The sequence below is a fragment of the Nipponia nippon genome, unplaced genomic scaffold, assembly GCF_047370975.1.
Source record: "Nipponia nippon isolate SJK-2023a ecotype South Korea unplaced genomic scaffold, ASM4737097v1 scaffold_3, whole genome shotgun sequence".
NCBI lineage: Eukaryota > Metazoa > Chordata > Aves > Pelecaniformes > Threskiornithidae > Nipponia > Nipponia nippon.
The window spans coordinates 105,629,346-105,654,887 of record NW_028262347.1 but is presented as its reverse complement, the minus strand read 5'-3'; the positions used below and the strand labels follow the sequence as shown (position 1 = coordinate 105,654,887).

General features: G+C 40.6%; 1 protein-coding gene across 1 annotated transcript; it reads right to left on the bottom strand.

Moving 5' to 3' along the window:
• Nucleotides 1–18,129: 18,129 nt before the first annotated feature.
• On the bottom strand, nt 18,130–25,542 carry NPY4R2 (neuropeptide Y receptor Y4-2). The gene is made up of 2 exons (XM_009465810.2): nt 25,429–25,542; nt 18,130–19,380 (listed from the first exon to the last, which is right to left on the bottom strand). The coding sequence occupies exon 2, from the start codon at nt 19,261–19,263 to the stop codon at nt 18,130–18,132; it is 1,134 nt and encodes a 377-aa protein (XP_009464085.1). The 5' UTR covers nt 19,264–19,380; nt 25,429–25,542.

The following is a 25,542-nucleotide window of genomic DNA, read 5'->3' as shown; positions in this document are numbered from 1 at the left end:
CTTTGTAACAAGACCCAGATGATTTTCTCCTAGCTCATCAATAATACATGCTTGGGTCTGTTGAGGATTTCTCGGAAATATGTCATTCTTCCAGGGAGCATGTCCGATTGATAGAGCCATAAGCCACTGCCAATTAATCAGGGCATAATGCAGTGTTCAAAAATGAGCATGAGCTTTTCATGCCAGTCCTCTTTGATTCATGCCTCCGCTATAATTCATGTGAGTCCTCTTTCGGATCAGAAACTGTTTGTTATGAGCAAATTTGTTGTCAGTGAAAGGTGAAAAGCAGCCTGAGACATTGATGGGCTTAGGTGCAAAAAGGGTAGGAATCCAAGCTTCATTAAATTCTGAGGTTGCTTCCTATGGAAGAGAGTCTGCTCTCGCACATCCCAATGGCACAAAGCAGTGAACAGTAGCAAAATGGATTGAAGCAAGTGTGCCCTGGATGTTTGGGACCTCCCAAGATCCTTGATGTGACCCATGAAGTTCCTGTATTCCTGATGGATCCTTTCCAACACTGATGTGCTGCCAGTCCACAGGAAAGGGGCAGGTGTCTTCAGCAGTGTGTGCACCAGGACAGTTCTGGGAAAATCCAGGGGCAGTAGTTGGAGGGATTTTTCCTGAATGTTTTGAACACATGCCCCAAACCCTATTGCTGGGTAAATAAGAGGGGCAGGGCAGCACATGTCAGGAATGATGATTACTCATGCAAAAAAGGAGGTGCCAGAACTGGCCACTGGGAACGCTGATGACTCTGAGCTCTCCCATGGCATGTCCTCTGCCAGGGGCAAGAGGGCTGAAAGGCAGTAAGTAGCACTGTCCTCATTTTGCTGAGGCAGAAACAAAGGTGAATGACTGGTTCAGGATCAGCAGTGGAGCAGGGATTAGGATGCAGTTTGTCAGAGCCCCAGGCAAATCACCCATCTGGGGACTCCGCCTCTTCTCTCCACTTGTGCTGGGCTATGTTTCTTTCTGACCTGCGCTCTCAATATTGCAGTCCTGAGAAAGTGTGCTCAGTCTAGGTCTCAAAGAGGTTAAAGCAGTAATAGCCACAGAGGGAGCAACGTGGTCATCTATAAAACTAACCATTTCAGAGCACTAATTTCATCAGGAGGCTAATTGCAAATATTGTATCTAAGAACATTTCCAGCCATCTGCAGGAAGGGAATGTCACAGTGCTGGAAAGGCATCATGTATTTATGATTGTGTCTTGCTGATAAATTGGTGCAGTGAGTTTTGGATGTCATGATGACAATCATGCAGAACAAACATCTCTTGCTGTTACTTGGAGGTATTTACACAACACCTTTATTGTGTTATCTGAATACTTCCTTGTGTGTGTAAAGTCCTGTTACATTTCACCTCTATTTTAGAGTATAGAACTGAGTGAATATGGGGACTGTTACTACTCCCTACAGCAGGGCTTGGCTGTGCCTGTTGTCACACAGGAAACCTGTGATGCTGCAAGGAACAAAATCGCATCTTCCCGAGTCCAAGGCTGGCACTCTGCCAACTGCGTCTCCTTCTTTTATTGTGGATCCAGGTAAATATTTGCAGTCTCTAACAACTTTCATCAGAATCAGTCCTATGGTGACATGAGTGTCAAAGGGACCAAGAAAAAGTAGGTCTGTGTCCCATTCCCAGAGTAAGAACAGCAGCAATGTCGGGAAAGTGGAAGTTTGTGCTGTCACTGTCCCTGTGCTTTCTGTATTCTGGGTAAATTGAAATCCTCATTTACTAGAACTGGAGGTTTTGGTAGACACCAAGTCTGCTGGAAGGTAAGTAATTTCTATAAAACAGACAGGGCAGGATTCACCATGTGGTACAGCTTTGGGTTTTGATGCTCCTTGAATCAGGCAATGGAGTTTGAGCTCTAAAGGAACCTGTCACCCCGTTGGATAGAGCTGTGGCACTGTGTGCCTTTCTGTCTACTTGGAACCAGCTCTTGAGGCTTGTTGCTCCCTGGGAACTGAGTTTTGATGTTTGGACTGTCTCGCATAACTCTCAAGTCATCTGTGTTTCTAACCAGCCCTTTTCAAGGACTCGTGTATAATGTATAAATAAAGTTAGTTATGCTTACATTTTTCCTCCTGTGCAAAGGTGACCTGTAAGGACCTGACATGTGAAGCTACCTGATGAGGTGGCAATGTAACAAATAACCTGGAAGACCTCCCTCCCACACACCAGTTAAATAGCTGTATGTCTGCATATAGCCTGCAGGTTTTGTGAGTTGCCAGCCAAGGAACTGAGAGTTTACCACCACCACCACAGGTCCTACTTTGCAAAAGCCAGCAGACTTTTAAAGAGAAGCCAAAATTTTTTTAAAAAGTACTTGTTTGTGAGTTGGTTTAATGAGGGAGGTTGTCCCACTAATCATTGTTCTAACACTTGTTATGACACTTCCCTCACCTGATGACCAGTGGAGATATTATATTCTGAAGTCTCAAAAGTTTGTGCTGAGACAGACATCCTACCAAGCACAACAACATTTCTGTCTTGAGTGCAGGGTGAAGTTATTACATCCAGGCTTAAGGCTAAATAATCCCAGGGGTCAAGAGTTTCAGACTGAACTTGCAACATAGCTCTTAAAATATTTCCCATTTTCCTCTAGAATAAGCCAGTTGAAAAAACACACTCATGTTTTTTGTTAATTTTAGCATGTGGCTATCAATGAGACCTTGATGTTGCATGCAAAGGAAATTGAAACCTTACCCCAGAAACAGCTCACTTTAAAAGGATTTATTAACATCCCAGTTTATCTGGGCTCCAGTCCTGGTAGCTGATTTGTCTGGACAGATTCAACGCTAGGACTGAGCACCATAGATTTTGTTGAAGTTCTCTTGGGTTGCTGGGGTCCAGTTAACATCTTTGCAAGATCATGACTTATAGCTGGAGCAGAGAGCTGCACAAAACTTTCTTTTCCCATTGACTTTAATAAGAGATGTGGAGGCTAAACACCTCTAATAATAAATAAATGTATGTGTATAAAGTGCTTGTCGTATTAAATAGGCAGAAGTAGATGCTGAATCACAGCAATGTGAAGGGACCCTCCAGAAGGATCTGCCAGTACAAGCTCTGGCAGATCACTACCTGGGTCCTGCTTTTACTTTGTGTTATATGTCTGCCCTATAAATATATGCAACACAAGATTTTTACTTCTAAAGGCCTTGATTGAATGATTTGCATGTGAATACCAGGACACAGTCCTAAGAGTGGTTTCCCACTCTGCAGTCTTTGCCATACTCTGAAAGCTCAGCTTCTCTTGTTCACGGTTCCCGTGTTTTATCATTTAGGGCAGAGGCTGGATGGTTATGCAATACGCAGTCTGCTTCTACTTCTGCTCTGACACAGTCCAGGCTATGTGATCAGAAGATGTTGGTGTTGTCTGGATACACCAGACGATTTTTTTAAAACTGATACATTAATTAAGGGTGTCTTAGAGCCTCATTTCTGAGATTGGTAGTACTGGTAACATACATACTGTGACTAGTTCATAAACTCTGTATATCTGTCACTCCTCCTGGCAGAGACAGAGACAACATGGGTTGAAGACAGTTAAACGAAAGCAGCACCCAGTCACTCAGTCTGCATGAGTAGAAGACCAGAACCATGGGCGCAAACCTAGCTTTGCACCTGTAGCATGCTTAGCACCAGGCCTCCCAAAACCTGAACCCAGGTCGCTGGAAAACAAATAGAAAGCCCAGTTCATGCTGGCTGAGGTTTCAATTCAGAAGAAAAACTTATTCTAGTCTTTCATGCCTCTTCCCAAGACAACCGCTATAATAATAGTTTTGTCACAGCACATGGAGGAACGGGGCCCCATTTTCCAAAGGTGTGTAAGGAAGGCAGGAAAATTCACCTCAAATTTAGAAGCTCTTACAATTCAACAGAAAGCTTGTTGAAGAAAACAGGGCCTGCACAATGTCTTTTGTAATATAATAATGGAAACATTAGCCTTCGTCCATCCTACAGGAGTGGTACTGTTAGGAGCAAACAAACTTTGATCTTTAGACTGTGCGACAAAATCTTGTTTGGAGAAAAAACCAGCAGGTTCACATGAATAGTGGACATCACTATTAAGATTACTTCCAAATTATGAGCTTCCTTTGAAAACAAAATCCTGATGTAAGCACAAAATTCTCAGCAGTCATGGAATCACTTAGGAATGGAAATCTGAGCAGATCTTAACTTACAGTTGGTGGAAAAGGATCACTATTTTGATAGAACAAAAATGATTTGTAACACAGATGCACTTGATGATGTATATGTAAAAAAAATAGACTGTTTGTTCATGCCTCAGCTCCCAGTTCAGGATGCTTCAGTGAAACAGAGAATGAAATAACCTGCTAACTAAGTTTACTTCAGGATGGTTCAAAATTGCCTAGGCCTGGATGGGGACTGAGCTTTGGCCCAGCTTCCCCAGTGATAACGACTCGTAGAGTTGCAGAAGCCATTTCCATTTGCACACGTGAAGCCTGTTTCACTGACTCCGATGGTGCTCTGCTGTTTTACAGCAGCTGAAAATCTGTTTTTAATTCAACCAGATGTTAATTCCCAAAGGCTGGGCAAGTCCTGACTGCCTGGAAATAAGCTTTTTAAAACAAAACACTCTTCCATCCTCCCCTATTGGGGTAGCTGCCACTTCATCTATCATTACCTTTGCCCTGCTTTCAAGATTGTTGTGAGGCTTTATTAATGCTTGCAAAAAATTGCCCCATGCTTTGCAGAAAGTAGCTTTTTAAGTATAATGCACTTTTACTATCTTTAATGCTGAAAAAAAGTCATAAAATCAGAAAGCCCATTGACTGTTGTTTTATTGGGAACACCTGGGTATAAGATCACCACCTGAGACATCAGGGCATGGAGGGGCGAGAAAATCAAACTTCATGTAATTCCAATCTAAGATAATTAATTGAGGGTTAATTGCTAGGGAGGGCCCCAGAAGACTTGCCCTTCATTTATGCTATTTAAGTGGCTGGACATGGGGTACTTGGGTCAGTTTTTGGGGAAGGTGAGCCTGAAAAGAGGCAGGAAACTTACATAGCCTTTAATACTAAAGCTTAGTGCATTTCCACATACAGTAATTATTGTTGGAGATCTAACTAAAAGTTCTTTACTTGTTGGTTTTTTTAAGTTTCTTATTCTGAGGTGCTTGTTACTTATAGGAATATTTATCTGGTGATCTGGAAGCTTCAAGGTATGTCTCTGTCAAAAAAGAAAAATTTCCTGCCCTTATCTGAAGGGAACAAGGAGTGATTGTTGTGCTGCTGTCAACTGCTAAAAGGTTTATGCTAGTTCCTTAAAAAGGAGGGTATCCTAAGCTAATGCCATCTTGGGGAAGCTTGCCCACAGGTAGCTTCTGCAAAATTGTTAATATTTTTTCATTGTGCATCACAGAAAGGCATATCAAGGCACAGAGAGGTTAGTGACTTGGCAAGCTGGTATAAAGGAAGGAGACTTCAAGCAAGGCTGGCATTGAGATTGCAGTGGTCAGTCTGATATCACAACTACTTGGCAGCAGAACACAGCTATCATATGCTACGGCACCAGGTAAACTCTTACTGGCTAACCAGGCTTTATTCTTGAAGGTGATAGTTGTTAGGAGATACCTCAATGAAAGCCTTTCAGTTTCAACTCCTACATTAGCTTGTCTTCTTGCTAACACTGCCGCTTTACCTGAACTGCCTTTTCTTTCTCTCTGATGTAAGCTGCCTGATGCAGGTACAAATGGCAATTGCAGCCTGAATTGCAAAGCTCTTAGTCATTTTTGGTACATAGATTAGCTGTTTCTCTGATCCTAGTAATCTTAATTTGCAGTTTGTCCTGGTTTCTGTAGATCTTTCCTCAATGTTGGTAACTATATTCTGCATGCGGTCCTTGCATAATGACGCTTTTGTCAGGTACTGCAACTATGTTGCTCTACGCATCCTCAGATTGCATTTGCACTTCTCATAGCTGTCTCACGTTATGAGCTCACTGTAATGCTGGAAGAGCAGTGTTACGTCATCATCCAGCAGCACCAGCAACCATTGCTTTCTTCAAAAGACACTATAGTATCTTATAATGGTACCTCAGAATACGGACTCAGGCGTCTGCCTTGGTGTTGTAGAGAGCAGCACTGCAATGCACTTTTTGCACCTGCATTATAAATATTTCTGAGTCTATGCAGGGATCATACTCTGTTCTTCAGGTTTATGGTACATAGCTGAGACTCCACATCCACCCAATATTGAACTGATGTTGAATAAACAGATATTGCAATATCTCTATAGCACTCAAGTGCTCAGACATGACAATGGCAGGACAATTAGAAGAGATAGATGTAGAGAGTTGTTGTTATACATACTGCCTGGAATAATAATTTGTGGTGGACTTTACCAATATTTCTGTTAAATGATAATTTAACAGCTCATGGCTGCTTACATATATATTCACTGTTTTTTATCAGCTGACACTTCCAAGCATTTGAGCTTCATATTGACTCCTTGTTTCTGCTCTTTTGTCACTAAGAAGCAAAAAAAAAAAAGTAATTCTAATAAACAAATCTGAACAAACATATTTAGTTATCCAACTCTTATTACTTACTGAGAGTTACTTAACATCTTCTCTACAGTGTTGTGTAGGACAAACCAAAAAAAATGAGGCTGTCATATTCCACTCTGATCCAGAGAGGGACTGAGCCAGCTGAATACAATTATACAGGCTGGAACATGAACAACATCCAAAACACACAGCAGAAATTCCCCCGGCACAGTAGCACTCAAAAAAACATGCCATACATTTGCAATAACTACAGAAGGTCAGGATCTCAGCTTTCAGCTTATTGGAGAAAATGGACTTGCTAGTTTATTCTCATTAGTACTTATACTAGACTGTACCTGGCTTCTTGTGCTACACTGCCCTTAGTATTGTAAGCTGAGAAAAGTCCATGGTGTCAATATAGGAATGAGATATTTTTTCAGAACTTGTAAGGCAAGAGTTCAACATGTGGTATTTTTCCTTCATTTAGTATGGAACTTAAACCTTTCTGTTAGAAGCTTCTATAAAACACACTCTTGGGTGCACTTGTGATCATTTGCAGCAATTGTAAATACTGCAGCAATTATGCTAAGAGTAGTCAAAATATTTCATCCAAATTGCACGCGAAGTACCTTTTGCCTTATCATAACGTTGTCTGCATTATCAGTATGGTGCAGAATTTTTCATTTCCTGCTCTGAAAGACTGTTTAGTTCTACTGAATATTGTTAAACAGATGTGGCATTTCACCCAAGAGCTGGTTGTGTTTCAATTCTGGATAAAGTGGTTCCTGTAAATAAGGCTTGCAAAATGCTTTCTGTCTAAACAAAAGTATGGGCCAGTTTTTATTACATGCTATTATTATAATTATAGGATCTTCTGCTTAATCAGGATGTGCTTAATTAGGATAGCCATTTAATTGGGACATCTCCCAAGGAACTAATTTAGCTTAATGTTATTGCTACTATCTAATCAGGGCAGCTTAGAAAAAAACTTGCTTTTAAAAAATAAGACCCCAGCAGAGGAAAAGATAAGCTGATATTTTGCTGGTCTGATGCATCCAGTCCATTCCCTAAAGGTTCGGCTTGTGGCCCTGCTCAAGCAGCTGCAGGGATGATCTTAAAGTAACAGAAGCACCATCCTTCTGTTGTGAAAGTACCAGACACGGCCTTCACTCCTGCTGTTGGCTGGCATGTCCTTACACGAGAATACCCTGGCAAATGAGAACTGTGAACTTCATATTGTACCCAACACGAAAAAAGGCTTAGACAAATATAAATGGCAAAGTGGAAAATACCACCACATTTTAAGCATGAAGCTAGTTGCAAGGATATGAAATAAAGCAACAAGTAATAGGTCTTAAAAGGACAGTTGTTCAAACAGATTCCCCGTGAAACTGTTTGTCACTGAGCTTTTGTTCATATTTTAGTGAAGAAAAATAAATCTGTTTGTCCTATCTTGGGTTTTGAAGTTAATGTCATTGTGGTTATACATTCAGCATTGCTCAATGAGATACCACCATCAAACAAAAGCTGCTGTTGTAAGAAAACGTAGAATGATGCAAGTTAGGCCTAAATTTCAATAAGAAGTTCAAAGACACTACCTTCTGTGATCAAACTTAGCTCACAGGTCAAGATGGAGTCTTAACATGATCCCAGATGGACAATATGAACCTGCAGCTGAACTAGGGATGAATTTGCAATTATTTCAAATACTGCTGAGAAACTTGTGAAAGAAAACAAAGTAGGAGACAGACTTCAGTTGATACCCCATTGTAATTGGTGCAGACATACTGGTCTTCATGTGATGAAGATTGTAGCTTAAGACAATGAGATGAAGCAGTGACACATTTGCTTGTGTGACATGGAAGCATGGGAACAAGGTTGCCCACAGAGGCTGTGGAATCTTCATCCATGGAGATATTCAAAACCCATCTGGACATGGTCCTGAGTAGCTTGCTTATGGTGACCCTGCTTGAGCTCAGGGGCTAGAAAAGATGACCTCAAAAGGCCCCTTCGAGCCTCAGCTGCTCTGTGATTCTGTAAAGGTTCTGACCACAGTCCCCTCGGTATGGGTAAAGAACAAGTCCAGAGACTGAGGGTTTAGTTAGGCGCAAAGTTGACTTTGTTGGTGAAGCTGGCTTAAGGAATCCCAGTCTCCAACATTTCCCCCCTCTGCTTTTTCCCATGCTGCAAAGTCACTGTCTCCTTACTTGTGGTCATATAACTATTTATAGGACCACAGCATTAACTGGAGCAAAGATAAGACAAGGTTAAAAATAAGTTTGGGGTTTTTTTTGAATGTTTATTTTTTTTGAGTGTTATTTTTAAATGCATGTCAGTTCAGCTGCCCGGTTCACAGCTCTGCTGGGATGTACTGTCACAGCACGTGGGATGATGAACAAGTGGATGAGGAGAAAGCGCGGAAGAGACCAGCATAATGCCTGGATCCACCATATTGTATAATTGTGCACTGACTTACACTGTCTCTCACTGAAAGCAGGAATAGCTGTTACTTGATGTTAAGTAATTAAAAAAATCAGGCCTCTCTCTTCAGCCAACTGTACCTCTTGGTACCCATACTTTTCATATGGGGATAGGCAGAACATACAAAACTAGGTATGCTTCCTTTAGGTGCAGTTGAGGAGGTCTAATGGTTAACCTAATAAGAATTAAAATTGCATGAAAGTATATCCAGCAAGTTCTGCGCAGGTACGTGTTCCTCAGGGGCTGGATGGCTCATTAGTACTACAGAGCCTGCAAGAAGTGAACTCATGCAAACTAAGTTAATTATAAAACCAAGTGACTCCCCAAGAAGGGGAATTGTTCTAATTGTGTGACTGCCCATCCTTATTCAGGTCACCTTGTACAGCCCCATCTCCTTTTCAGTGCTCTTACTCCCTGAGCCTATTCTGGATTGAAGATGCTGGGGCTGCAGTTTTCAGAGATTCAGGTACAGTTAAGATGGAAGTGGCTTATTGATTAGTGTGCTGGTGTAGGACTGGATTCAAGACCTGCTCAGTTATAAACTCCCTGCTTGACTTCGGTATGACACCTTGGAGCTGAACTTACTATTAGGTTTAGATGGAGCTTAGGCACCTATACTCCAAAACAGGATCCTCAGAACTCTCCCTGACCTTAGACTTTTGCATTGTGCCACTTCCCTCATCCACCTGAAATCCTGCTGTGGCCATGTCCAGAATCCCCTCGGTCTTGTCACCACCAATGAGCCGTTCACCTTCCAAGTCCCTGCTGCTATCTGCAGAGCAGGTGCTGCTTAGCCTGTGCTTCCCCAAAGGCCTGCTCCATTAGATGTGCATCAGCAGCTCGAGAAAGGCAATATCCTTCCCCTACACTCTCATATGACTGCTGAGTTCCTGATGTATAGGCAGTGTATGCGAGACCCTTCTTCCCTGCACAGCTTCTGCAGTAGCAGAGAGCTGTATTTGCAGCACGGGTAGATAAGCAAAATTATCTGTCTGTGTCTTCATGGCTCTGAAAAGAGAAAGGTAAGGTGTAAACCTATTTAATTTGTTAGCGTGTTCTGTTTCCAGGAGTTAATTATCGGCACATCATTGCTGTCTCATGTCGCAAAGAGCAGGTGCTCTACGGCTGTGTGTCTGCAGCCCTGAATGAGTGTGCATATCCCATGCATGTGCTTGTGACATGTAGGAAAACACCCAGTGATGTCCTAGTCAGTGTGCTCCTGCAGCTGGAAATCGAGTTCTCTGTGGCTGCCTACACTTAATTTCTGTGTACTATGATGGCACAGGGAGGCCTGGAACTCATTGCGGGAGATGCTGCTGGTAGTTATTCACAATTAATGCACGTTGCCAGAGGATGTAACACAGATATTCTTTCCTAACAGGGCAGTGATTTGTAAACCTCTATTAAAACACTTGACAGTGTTTTCCTGAATAGATATTATAAATGGTATTTATAAAAAAAAAAAAAAAATCAATTAAGAATGGATGTTCCTGGAAGCTGGTACTACTTATTGGCCCCCTACCTCTTATTAATTTGTATTTAGTTATAAAAGGGAATATTAAACATCAGTCGCTCTTAGTATAAAATAGGAGATTGCCACTGATAAGCATGCTTAAAATAAGCATCACAGTGGTTATTTTCATTCCCTAATTATAATAACAGACTACGGAGACAAAAATGAATGCAGCCAGTCCAGCTGATGGCTGAATCATAGCAACAGCATCCATTGATTTGTTTCCAGATCTAAAAAAAAGCTAATAAAGACTTTACGTAATCTCCTAGATACAAGAGGATTAAGGTTAATGTCTTAAATCTGTTCCTTATGCTCAAATACTCTCTCTGTACACACAGATGCCTGCTACTACCTCTTTCATGTGAATTCTACTTGTAAAAAGTGATACTGAGTTAAGCTGGTTGACATAAAGGCACATTCCTTCTTAATATACTTAAGAGAAGCTGTTAGCTGTTCGGTCCTGCACCAAATCATACCATTTCCTTACAGTCCAGTCACAATAGTGCATTCATGTGTGCTTTACAGTGTTTATCATTACTGTACTGTTTCTTTATGTTCTTTCTAGTGAAGCTAATGTGTTAACCTAGTAAGTACTGCATAGCAGGAAGTCTAAAATCAAGCTACTCCGATTCCTGACATAATTTCAAGTAAACAAATTTTTTACTGCATTCAACTTGTTTGCAGAATGAGGGACTGTTTTTTGTCCTTGTAAGTAGTTGCTTGGAAATTGTCAAAATAAAAAAAGTGGATTTACTTCATGAATGGTTTTTAAAATGTATAGTGTACACTTGTTCCATGGCCCAGATCCTGAGAAACTAGATGGGCTTATGATTCATCTTATATGTATATTTTAATCCTGCAATGCTTTGTGTATTGTTGTTCTAACTGATTGTGGTTTGTGGAAAACTGATAAGTGAAAATGTTTTGAACCATAAAGCCTCATATTGTCCTCACTTTAAGCTTAACCTTTACAAATCTGGCATGTGATGTATTTATTTTGCAGTGCAAAGAATTGAGCATGTGCTGGATAAGGGTTTTGTTTGCAGATACATTGCTTGTTGCTCTGAGTACAGGTAGAACACTTCCTTTTGTTTCAGCCAAATAATTCTCTTCTTCCTTTCCACAAATAGTAAGATATTCCTTATTTAGGACTTCTCTGCCCAGCTGTCTGTCAGCAGCTCACCCAGACACAGAATGCAACTACACTGCCATGAAGCTTTCCCTTGCAATGCATGGGGAATATATTCATTTTATTAAGAACCATGTTTCATAGACTATTTCTGAGGGACAGGAAGTATATTAGCAGTTTATAGGTTTAATAGCAGACTATTTGTTCTGCTAGTGAAGATTAGCTTGCTTGGTGTGAGCTTGTGCATGCCTGTGTGTATTGTGTCACGTGCCATGCGAGACTTCTGTGGTGGCTTGTGGAAATGTGAGTTATTACGACAGGACACTACAATTCGTGACAGTGTAGCTGTATTTCTGATGGATGGAGTTAGGTACACACTGAATTTTAAATGGAACTGGTGTCATTAGATGCTTTCATCAGCTTTAAAAATCTTAACCAAGGTGCAAGCCAGCTTCTGTTGTCTTTGAATCCTGTGAGCCTTCCCAAAACACAGGCCCAGGGGATATATGCACATTATGCTCTTGAAGCAGTCTGTGCCTTTGCCATTACTTTAAACAAAACTCTCTGCTTGACCGTATTAACTCCTTTGAGTTTGACATACATGCTGAGGTGACCAGAACTTTCCAGTATTTTTCAGCTGTCTCTGCTGTGAATGCAGTGTGTTTCAGAAAGTGGTTACATTTGTCTTTAGGACACCAGGAACTTTTCTATCATCTGTCTTGAAATGAAATAAATACTTGATACGTGTAATTACTTTTAGTCAATAAGTCAGTCTATCAAGTAGATGAATCAATGCTCATTACCTTACTACAAGCATAGCATGGGATAAGTGCATTCTACATGCAGTCACCCTGTAATAAAATGGAATCAAGACAAATATTTATGAATGATGAAGTAGTATTTTCCCACTAGCTGCTGACAGGGAGGCTTTGTATTCCTATATTCTGGATAAGGAACACAGTAATTTTTGAGCTAAAATTATTATATTCAAAGGACAGAAATTTTTACCTGGGACTTTAAGGACAGAACTTTGCACTATTTTTAAGAGTTAAAGTGCAAGTTTCATATTCTGGATGTCATCATAGTTTTTGATTGACAAAACCTATATTTCTACTGCCAGAGGTTGCATCTTGATGCTGTATTTGCATTTGTGATATTCTACAAAAAATACTTATTCATATTATTATTATTATGCCACCATGTCTAACATAACCCATCATATTTTGCCAATAGGTAGAAAAAATGTGCAGTGCTATATTTTGTGTACCATGATTACATATTTTTTTTTAGTATTACGGGTGGTAATCTGTATTATAGTTGCTACTGAACAAAGTATTTTCTATCGTATGGGATGAATACTATAGCACTATTTAACTGAGCATTTTTAATAAGTGGGTGGTAGACTCTCATCAATTTAAGTTCTAAAAAAAAACCCCAAACCTCTGGAATTCAATTTCATCCCAGATTTCCATCATATAATCTCTGTGCTGCTACTGGGCTTCATGTTTACTAAGCATTTATTGGAAGGACAACAAAACAATTCTGACTGAGGCCTAATGAGCACTGTCTGGCAGGAAAAAGCATTATACAAAAGTATAAATCTCAAGCTTATTCTACTTATGACTTCCTGAGTTCAAAGAAGTGCCTTTGTAAAGCAAACTAAGAAAGTAAGGGAAGGTCATAAGAGCATCAACATCCACATAGCTTTTAAAATATAAACCCAGATTACCCATGGCACTAAACAACAATTTCCATTGAAATCAATACTGGCCTGAAAACCAGGCCAGTATTTAATGAATTAGAAATTTGTAGAGAATGGCCTGTAATGAAACATCAGGTGACCTTGTAAGAAGACCCACAAATCAAAGTAAAAGAATCCCTTATGAGGTCCTTAAGATGTGATGTCTTCATTTACAATAAGCTCTGTTAGACTGTCACACTTCATATGTATGTGTGCACTGCATTTGCAAATAGCAAACCTCCAGTGCAGACCCTGACTGCTATCCCAACATCATTACCAACTGCTGATGACGATTACATCACATTTATGCCACACAATAACGTGCCAGGCAGGCAGCAGATACTGCTATTGCACTCTTTCCTTCTGTGTGTAAACGTAATAAACATAACCTGGTTATAGCACAACTTATGGTCATCTCTAGTACCTTGGTTTACTTTCTGTTGAGGCAGGTAACCCAGGTCAGAGAAATTTACCAATTCTTTTAACCCAGTTAAAGCATTCTGAGGTTCAATAAAATTTTGATAAATGTCCCACATTGGTTTTCATCTCAGCAGTCTCTGTTACTTTCTTGGTTGGGGTTCTGGTCAGGGTTCAGGACAGTATGCCGTGTAGGACTCAGTTTCCTGTGCAATCTGGGAAGTCTGTGAAGATAAGCTGAGACCTGACATAGGAATTTTCCAATGTCCCATATTGAATTTTTGATACTGTAGCCTGTCCTCTCCTCCTTGATTGGCTGTGCTGCACCATTGCCTGTCCTTAGGAATAAAGCATCAACCTATTAATCCTTCATATATCAATGGTTCTTATCATACAGTATAACTTGTTTTCTCTTGATAAACATGAGTTGAGAACTAAATCTTATGTACTTTATATTATGAATAGTATTATGCCATTTTACAGAAGCAGGTAGAGAGAAGTGAAGTAACACAGGCAATATTATTTATTTGTTACTATTAGACTCCCCATAGCGCCACTTATATCACAGCAATAAGTTGTTTTCTTGCTCTGAAAACCTTACTATCTTCTTACAACATGTCACAAGAGGCAGGATTATAAAAAGCTTTTTTAAAAAAAAAGCAAGGTAAGGTCTTAGAATTGTATGAACTCATGATTTGCACAACTCCTGTGTATTTCCCCAACATTGCCTTTGTAACTCAGTAGCAGAACTTTGTAAAGAGCATACTCAAAAGCATCACTGTATACAATGAACACAAAAATGCTTGATCCTTCTTAGATATGAACCTTATTTGTTATTCACAAATGGATAAGGGGCATGTAAGCTATTCCTGTTCTGTTACCCTCTGTTGGAAGCAAAGAGACATCGCCTACTTCGGTCGCATTAAAGCCTCAAAGTGACAAATAAAATGTCTCTTTCAACCATGCAGGTATAATTGCATGCAGCCTTGTGCCTTTGCCTTCAAAGGGAATAGGGAACAGTTGCTAGAGGAGTTCTTAAAAACTAGCAGCATTTGTGCACAGCTGCATAAACCTTGATGTCCACACAGAATGAAGAAGGTGATAAAGGCACCTTTCCTGTTACGGCTATTTGTGCCAGCAGGATGCCTAGTGTGTAAATAAAGACAGGGCTTACACATGGCATAGATATTTAGTCCTTTGGAACTTAGATATACTTTTTTCTCTGTTTAATTCAAAGTTTATTTAGTTATGTAGGGAATTTTAGAGGTTGAAGAATATTTGCCTCAGGATGGTATGTAAGTAGATGGATAGGCTGCAGCTGGCTGGGAGTTTTGAGGATTTGCATTTTTGCAGTTAGATGTATGGGTGTGGTTTGGTGGCTTTTAGTGTTTAAATCCTTTAGTTTATCCAGTCCAAAGTCTGTTAGCAATAAACAGTACTAGACTCCAAACTTGACACTTCCCTTAATCACTAGAGGAAGATACATTTGTTTGTGCCTGTCTTTGCTGCTGTAAATTTGGATCTGCTTGCTTTACGTATTTACTTGTGATCATGGATACTAATGGCCACATGAATTACAGTTAAACAGAGTCAGACCCCGCTGATATTTCTACCCTTTGCAGGAAGAACTGGGACCTGATGTACAATGCAAATGCATAGCTCTAGTGGCAGGTCTCTGACATACTGTAAGTTCTCTATCAAAAAGTTTTCACTTAGAACTAGCCACAAAGACATGTTAATGGAAGTACAAATTCTAAAGGCCATTGTGTTTCCATTTAAGACACTGGTGCTTGGAAAGTTCTATACTTAAGATCATAAATCAGATAATCTTCTATGTTCATGTTCAGCAGAGTATTCTTACAATAGCTTGACGTGCATCTTAGTTAATTAAATGTTGGAATTATAACAAGTGCAGGAAACAGGCAGAATTACTCAAGGCTAATTGGATGAAATTGATCCTAAATACAAAAACACTATAAAGTTTAAGCAGTATTTAAGCCCTCAAATAATACAACACAGTTTTTGTATAAATTAAGCTGATGAAGAGGAGCTACTGTATTTTGTACTACTCAGTGTCACATGGTTGCATCAGCTCTGGTTTCACCTACAGTAGCAAATTTCAAGCTGCATATAAAATAAAATGAGAGTCCTCTTGTTCTGTGTTTCTAATAGACTTAATGTCCAGTCTAGAAATGACATTGCATACAAACAAATCATGAGAAACAACTTCTCGTCGTACTGTGGCAAGTAACAAAATAAAAAAGAAAGCAGAAGTCCATTTGAAAGAAGCGAAAATGTCTCGCCAGGTAATTGAGGAAGATACAAAAGGTAATTGCACGTGAACTCTCTTACTGAGATATACAGGTTCTGCCCAGAATTAAAAGGGTGGCTGCATCAAAACAGCTTCTGCCTTAAGGCTGCACATAGGAATTCAAGTCCAAACTTGAAGTTTTGCCACCGATTTCTGTGCACCCAGCTCATGGCAAGGGATTAACTCCCATTTCTGCCAGCTGAGGATATGAGCTCATGCTTGTTGATAGCTCTTGCTACCTTATAGCATAAGGTTTTGCTCTTGTCTTCAGATACTCTGTCCAACATCCATATTGCCTGCCAGACCACAGCATAGGAAGAACTTTTTCCTCACCTAACTCTTTACCAATTTGTATAATCAGAGAGCTTCCAGCTAAGGGATTTCTAGCTCTCTGCATAACTATACATTGGATAGCTTGAACTCAATGCAAACCCATTGACTATAATGAGTAATGACTGCTTATCATAGCATAATTCAGGTTGGAAATTACCTCAGGTGGTCACCTAGTCCAGTCTTCTGCTAAGGTTAATTTAACAACTCAGGACAGAATATGTTTCCATATTTGGCATTGACCTGGTTGGTCTCCTTTTGGTCTCCTTTTTACACTTGCTGCCTTTTTTTTAATCCGTTCCTCAGTATGGGCTTCTTGGGCATACCTATTTCTTGGTTTCTCAGTAGTCACTGAGCAATGTCTCTAGCTTCAGACGTTAAAATGAGTTTATCGTTTGTAGGTTTTGTGTACAAAGACTAAAAATACCACAGATGTGAAAAAGCATGACGCTCACTTAAGTAGAGCAATTGACAATACTACTTATTTACATGTAGCTTGGCTTCAACCTGACCTAGATTCCACTTGTTTATTTTCATTGACCTTCTACTGAGTAGTCAAAATTTCAGGTCCATCTCTGTTGCTGATGTCAGCGAGTGGGACTGGTATCTGACATCTGGTTTTATTTTAATGGGAAACTGAAAGCCTCCATGCATATGCTTATTTCTTTGGGAGCGTACCCACTCTGAAAAGACACGGTTTCTACAAACATGTTTTCATGCCTGTTCTGACCTTCTGAATGTGATACTTCACAATTAAAGTACCAAGGAGCTGCTGAAGCAGAAATGGCATTTGCTACCAAGACCTGGAACAACTCCAGTAATCCAGCCACCTTGTGCCATCATGGCATGCAGTTTTAGCATTGCAGAGCTTTGTGACTGACAACATCAGGAATTGCAAAGTCGACCAGACTTGTTTCCATGTAGATCTACAACTGTTCTTCATTTGCTTGAAGATAGTGCTCAGCATCCTCTCAATGTGTTTTAAGAATTCAATCCACTGAGTAACATTTTCATTTGCCACCATCCCTCAATAAGTAACTGCTTTTTTCATAGCGGGGTCATTGTTCTGTGTCCCTACTTTCAGAGGCAATGGCTGTTCCCAAGCCTATATGATAGAGAGTGAACTTTCATACAAACATCCAGTTGTTTGATGTGAACTAGATCTGCTGAAAGATTACTGTTACCTAATGGGCTGGGAGGGTTGCTAAAGCACAAAAAATTATATATTTACATATTTCTGTTCCACTGGTGTGTCAGCCATGTGTAAAAATCTTACTAATACTGAAAAACTGAGAGAGTCTTCTCTTATGCAGCTTTTAGCAGCCTGCAGTGCTGCAACTAGAAGTCTGGGTTTCTACTGCAGCCATGGTAGAGATGTGAGCTTAGCTGACGAACCCCATGTCAGTCTATGTGCGGCCACAGCTTAGTTATTGATCTGTTAGAGCAGCCATGTATACATCAGGCTAGTCTCCTCAATGTCTGTACCATCTCAATGACATGAACAACTTGTGTACCATAGGAGCTACTGTATACATTTATGACCTTCCCTGCCTGTTCTTCCAAAAATCAGGCAATAATGGGTTCCTGTTCACATCCCAGCTATGGCATCACCAGTTTTTTTTTATACCTACAGGTAGTAATTGGTGTGTGGTGTCAGTGCACCCCTCTGAAATGTTTTCTACTAGCTAGATAGAGTTATGTCTGCAGTTCAACACCAGTGAGCCCTTAGAGATTTCAGTCTGCATGGTGGATAAAGGCAAATGATCATATTCTTCCATTGATGCAGTTACTGAATTATGCTGGCAGCTCAGAATCAGTGACTTCACTTCTTTTTTGAAGTTGCTGTTTAGGAAACCATAGATCACAGGGTTGACACAGGTGGAAGCCATAGCTACCAAGTGGCACAATGAGAAGATCAGATTGTGGTGGCAAGGAGAAATTATTTTGTAATTCCAGTCCACAATGGTGTTGAAAACATGCAGTGGTAGCCAGCAAACAGCAAAAGCAGCAACCATGGATGCTAACAAAATATTTATCCTTTTCAGCTGAACTGCTCGGTTGCTGTATTCACTCTTCTCAAACATGTCCTTTCTCTTCTGTAGACGCAAGTAGATGCGCAGGTAGCAAAGTATGATGAAGAACAGTGGGATGCAATATTGCAAGAGCAGTAAAGTGGTAGTGTAGATAAGTCTGTGCTGCTCAGAAGGCCACGAGTCGATGCATATGACTTTGTCAGTGGAAAAATTCATGATGTGTGAGAGTTGCTCATACAAATCATTAGACAAGATAGATGTGGTCAAGAAGGGCAGGGACATGAGACATGCTAAAGTCCAAATTACTCCAATTCCTAGATAGGCTTGGGAGATACTTGGCCTCCAGCCAGTCGGGTTTATGATAAGCTGGTGTCTTTCCAGAGCAATAAGGACAAGGGAAAGAATTGACACTGTCACAGATGTGCACTGAGTGAAAGAGGTCATTTTGCACATGACTTCCCCAAATATCCAGTAGTCCATCATGGTGTAAACAACAGTGAAAGGCAGACAGACAAGACACATAAACATGTCTGAAATTATTAAGTTTGAAATTAGGATGTTGGTGACGTTGGCCTTTTCCTTCTGTCTGGCGATGACAGCAATCAGACAGATGTTTCCCACAATGCCTAGGACAGTCTCCAAGCTGTAAGAGGTGGCCAGAAAGACAGTAAGGTCAGTGATGTTCCTGCACTGATTAGAAATGTGCACAGGGAAACTTCGGTTTGAGCTCCAGTTCTTACTGTTCAGGAAAGGAAGACCATCATTAACAGCCCTTGTCTTATTCATCCTGAACCCCAAAATATTTATCCAAAAAGGTGATAGTCAAACAGAACCTGGGTCTTCTGGAGCCAGCCTAAAAATGGTTTTATCTGTTCTGTTTGGCTGTGGAAGGTCTGGGTATATCTGCAAAGGAAAGGAAAAAAGATTTCTTAGTTATGCTATGAGAAATCAGTCAAAAGCGGGGGGCGAGGGGGGGGGGCAGCAAGACAGGGAAGCAAATGCCAGGGATTCTGTGTATATTCTGCAGCTCCCTTTTATACAGTTTATTAGATCATAAAATGGAACCCTTTGCTAAACTGTGGTATGGAAGTCTGTGCAACTCTGTTGAATGATGACTGTGTTTAATTGTGTGTAATTCTGGTTTTACAAGGTTCTGATCCAAAACTGAGCAGAAGACACATCATGGGGTTGCATTTATCTTCAATTGAGCTAAACATCAATGTGAAAAGTAATGCATATTAGGTACATAAAGCCAACACTAAAATATCTTATATACGTGAGTTAATCTGTGAAATGCATTTGTGATTGCAGCCAGAACCCACATTTGCTTGAGACAGTCACCATGCAAAAATTCAGGCTCATATCCTTAGGAGCGATAACATGGGACAATTTTGAAAAAGTCTAAAATAATTCAAAATCATTTCAACAATTTTCAGCTTCTATACAGCTGTGATAGGCGATGGGAACTGCAGTCCAAATTCCCTGCTTCCCCATTCTGGACGAACTCCAGTGCCCATGAGGCATTGATGTCTCCCACTGGGTGGCCATTGTGGCCATCACAGGGTTTATCAGAAATATAATCCAGTCTCCTGATTTTGGCTTTAAGAGAGTGATTTTGACAACCTCTCTTAATTCCTTATGAGAAGCTTCCTATTGATTCTTCCTCAGCATAATTTTGCTTTTTTTAACCCAGAGAATTCAAGTGTTGTAATGGTACGTGCTATCTCCTGGATACTGTTTCTGCACAGGCAGATGGGTCTGCTTCTTAGCCACCACCACAAGCCCTGAGCTGGAATTTTCAATGGGGTCTCAGGGAGCTGAACCCATGGAGGTAATTGGGGCTGCACACTTTTGGAAATCTCAGCCATAGGACTGCCTGGACTCTACCCAATGGCTCCTGGGAGGCTGTCGTGATCTGCCATAGCAGAGCTTGTTTTATAATCCTGGTTCTGGAGTCCAAATCCTCTATGTTCAAGAGTCAAAGAAAAAAAACTTTCACTCTGCTGGGAGTTCTCTTCAGGCCAGAGGCATTTACATGCTCTACAAAGGCTTGTAAAGTAAATTTGAGACAGCCAGCACGGCTTCACCAGGAGCAAGTCCTGCCTGACCAACCTAGTGGCCTTCTATGATGGAGTGATTGCATCAGTGGACAAAGGAAGAGCTATGGATGTCATCTATCTGGACTTCTGTAAGGCCTTTGACACAGTCCCCCACAATATCCTTCACTCTAAATTGGAAGGATATGGATTTGACAGGCGGACTGTACAGTGGATAGCAAACTGGCTGGATGGTCACATCCAGAGGGTAGTGGTCAATGGCTTGATGTCCAGATGGAGATCAGTGACAAGTGGTGTCCCTCAGGGGTCCTTACTGGGGCCAGTGCTGTTTAATATCTTCATCAACGACATAGCGGGATCAAGTGCACCCTCAGCAAGTTTGCAGATGAAACCAAGCTGAGTGGTGCAGTTGGCGTGCCTGAGGGACTGGATGCCATCCAGAGGGACCTGGACAAGCTGGAGAAATGGGCCTGTGTGAACCTCATGAGGTTCAACAACGCTAAGTGCAAGTTCCTGCACCTGGGTCGGGGCAATCCCCGGTATCAATACAGGCTGGGGGATGAGGGGATTGAGTGCAGCCCTGAGGAGAAGGACTAGGGGATACTGGTGGATGAAAAGCTGGACATGAGCTGGCAACGTGCTCTTGCAGCCCAGAAAGCCAACCATATCCTGGGCTGCATCAAAAGAAGCGTGGCCAGCAGGTTGAGGGAAGTGATTCATAGAATCATAGAATGCTTTGGGATGGAAGGGATCTTTAAAGGTCATCTAGTCCATCCCCCCTGCAATTGACAGGCACATCTACAACTAGATCAGGTTGCTCAGAGCCCCAGCCAGCCTGGCCTTGAATGTTTCCAGGGATGGGGCATCTACCACCTCTCTGGGCAACCTGGTCCAGTGTTTCACTACCCTCATTGTAAAAAATTTCTTCATTATATCTAGTCTGAATCTACCCTCTTTTAGTTTAAAACCATCACCTCTTGTCCTATCACTATTGGCCCTACTAAAAAGTCTGTCCCCATCTTTCTTATAATCCCCCTTTAAGTACTGGAAGGCTGCAATAAGGTCTCCACGTAGCCTTGTCTTCTCCAGGCTGAACAACCACAAATCTCTCAGCCTTTCCTCATAGCAGAGGTGTTCCATCCCTCTGATCATTTTTGTAGCCCTCCTCTGGACCCTCTCCAACTGGTCCATGTCCTTCCTGTACTGAGGACTCCAGAGCTGGACGCAGTGCTCCAGGTGGGGTCTCACCAGAGCAGAGTAGAGGGGCAGAATCACCTCCCTCGACCTGCTGGCCATGCTTCTTTTGATGCAGCCCAGGATACGGTTGGCCTTCTGGGCTGCGAGAGCACATTGCTGGCTCATGTCCAGCTTTTCATCTATCAGTACCCCCAAGTCCTTCTTGGCAGGGCTGCACTCTACTCTGCTCTGGTGAGACCCCACGTGGCGTACTGTGTCCAGCTCTGGAGTCCGCAGTACAGGAAAGACATGGACCTGTTGGAGCCAGTACTGAAGAAAAAAGTGTCAACCATGCTACAATTTTTTGTTTGCCTTGTCTTTCTCCTTACGAATTGCATTTTATGTTTCTTGAGATGTTGTCTCTCGGGAACTAACAAAAGCAATAGTGTACAGTAAATAAAAAGATAGTTTTGGATCGTTGTTCTGCTTGATTATCAAAAATTAGTACAGTCAATTCTTTTGTTGCTTTGCTGTTGATTTATCTATCTGTATCTATTATCCAAGACAGTCAAGACAGTCACATGAGTAAAATATAGTAACCTTTTCTTCCTCTTGTTCTCTCATTTCCTTAGTAGTTTAAATCTTCATTAAAGAGGGTAAAGGAAATCTTCCAAATTGTGGACATAGCTATGACTCTTTCTGCTCGCTCACTTTTGTGTAGTTACTTAACTTGTGTGAACAGATTGATTTATTTTCTGGAAGTAAGAGAAGAGGTAACGATGATGATGTATGGATTGGTCTGAAGGGTTTGTCTTGCTGAAAAACACAGCCTTCCAAACTAAATAAGTATCATTCAGGTTGTCTCAAAGAAAGGAAACCAGCTGTCACTAGTCAGCTTGAAAGCCTTGTCCTGGAGGGCTATCCTGTATTTCCTGGAAAAAATTCCTCAAAGGAAAGGGAATTCTGCAGAGATGAGTCATGGAAGAGAAAGAAACGCTCAGTGGGTTCCAAGGAGACTGTTAGACAATAAGTGGCCCCAAGCAGTTAATGCATAAATGCCTTTTTGAGAGACCTCTGGACTTGAAAACATCCCATGAAAACCTCTATAAAAACTGTATTCCTGGAGGCAGGATAAAGCAAGGGACTACTACTGATGCTGTTCTCTTACGTGCTAACCAGAAAAGGGTGGGTCATCCTCACAAAGCTAATCATGATCATCCCCTCCCTGTAATCAAAAAGCAGTCTCCATAAAGAGATTTTTGTCATGGAAAGTGTGGATCAATTTCCACATCAGACATAAGCTGAAGAAGAAAAATGTTTGCAGTGTTTGGCTTCATTATCTGGTACTCAGAAGCAATTGCTTATCTAGCTCAGAACGTAATTAGTTGCTCAAGCCATGTTTGCTGCTTTCAGTCCATAAGTCTTCCTGAGAGAAATAATTCCTAAAGACATGAAGTGATTGTATTATTTAAAGAGTAAATTATCTGGAATAAAGCAGCTATCATCTGCATCTTATAAACTAGAAACAAATGAGCAGTGGAAAGGTTTAACAGAACTCTGAAATTCATATTGCAGGTACTAATTGAGGTGGTGGTGACTGACTAACAGTGGTATCCCCTTTTTGCTGGCAGTGACATTATCTCAGTAAAATAGATTTGTCCAGTCTAACCTTACATCTTGAAGAAAGGTTAAAAATCAGTTGGCTATTTTTACAGGTTAAGGCAATACTTAACTAGAAGAAGAAATGTGCCACTGAGTATGCACAGACATCCCACAGCAATGTTAAGTCTATAAGGGATTTGGTACAATGAAATTTAATAATGGACTCTTCATCTTTGTTTAACTCTGTGTTGCAAAAATATCGGGAGCAACTATCTTAGGTCATCGAAGAAGTTATATATGTTAAAAATTTCTAAAACCTGCATAATTAGGGTATAGCACAAGTTGTGTGTATTAATATGTTACAAGTCTATAACATTGGGAGATGGTATAAATTCCCAGGAAAGTGAATAATTTTCTCTCCTCTCACATCTACATGTTTTCAGAAGGAAACCTTTTAGCGGGTATGAACTTACATTATGAGTTAACCTTCTCTGATCCTGCAGAAATCAGGGAAGTTTTACAAAAGCACCTACTCTGCCTTTCTATTTTCTCATTAAATTCATAACAACCTTACGAAAACCACAGAGCCAGCTCACAAAGGAGGTGGGTAATCCATAAATTATTGTAATGAGCACCTTAGCAGGCAGCCAGCTAGGATATCTGGAGAGTGGCGTAATGTGTACTGCCAGAAACTGCATGGATTGGATGACCAGGACATAAGAAGTGTTTTTCTGTGACCAGTGGTAACCAGGAAGGCTTTTTGTCACATCACAAGATGGCAAGGAGCACACCTGAATCCTGAAGATCCCCCAAGAAGTTGCCATCTTCCTCTCGCACCCTGAATAAAAGTAGTCACCTGAGTGGTGGAAAATGCTGGTTCAGTGTACCCATACTCTGTGAACATTTCATGGAGCTGAGAGATGTCCCTTCAAATGCTTTTTCTGAATCTGATGGAAGAGGGAGAACCCAGATAACAATTGGGCTCCATTGGGTTAAACACCAGGTTTGGTATCATCAGCTCCTGTACAGTGGCTCAAGCCCTTCGGTTTATTAAAAAAAAGCTTCAGAATTTGTTTCCAGTGAAACAATATGTTGCATTCATACCAAACCCACTTTTTTGCATCTGAAAATGACTTCTTTCCATGTTTCAAAACTATACTTTTAATGTTTTAGTTCAGGCCCTGACTGATAAAAGCAATTCTTTGCACAGCCTTAATCAAAGCTGAATGTTAAACAGCAAAGGCCTCCCTTGTTTTTATAACCCTTCTTGCTAAATTATTACCATTAATAATTATATTAATGTTTATTATGGTGGTATTAAAAAGCTAATTGAGAATAAGTCCTTTTGTGCTTGGTGCTGTACAGGTCTAGAGGAGCAGACAAGTCTCTCTCTTGACAGAGATGGACAAGAGCTTAAAAAGCATACAAAGAGAACAAAGTATTTATTACTGATTTTTCTTGCCTTGTGACTGAATTCAAAGCATGTTGATTATAGTGGACTTTGGATCAGGTTCACTTAATATTTCTGCCCTTGTTTCTGTATTGTTCTAAAACCATAAAGAAATCTACAACATTTTCATGGAACTGAAGGATGGTGCAAGAATTCTTTGCTTTTAGGAATCCAATACGCACAAAGCCTTTCAATCGATGGCTTCTCTTGAACTTGAATTTCATGTCCCTGTCAATATCAATGGATCGATTTTAGAATTTAAATGCCAATTGAATTGTTTTCATTATCTCCTGTTTACCTTAATAGTTAAATTATCTGAACTGTTTGTAATCCATATTCTCATGTTCTTGTAAAACTTGTTTCTTTAAATGCTATTAATGTAGCAACTACTCAGTAACTCTCCCTTAAAAATTTCTGATATACAACTCTTGCCTCAGATCTTAGGTTAAATTTCATGTGACTCCTTACTTAACATTTTCTGATTAGAAATCAGACATTATCCAAACTAGAGGAAGATATGAGCAGAAAGGGAATTAGCAATGATGGCATCAGCTGTCAGTCACTCAAGTGAAAAGTTGACTGAATTTTTACAATCAAAAGGAATAACTTTAATAAAGAGATCTTAGCTCTTATCAGTCTGAAATAGATAATTTATAAAATTCTTACCTGTTACTGATTAAGAAAATTACTGCTGTTGCTGTACATTTCTATCTTGGAAGAAAAAAGGAATGTTGTAGCAGCTAAGTAAGGTCTTCTGTGTCCTAGCAATCCAGAAAGAAA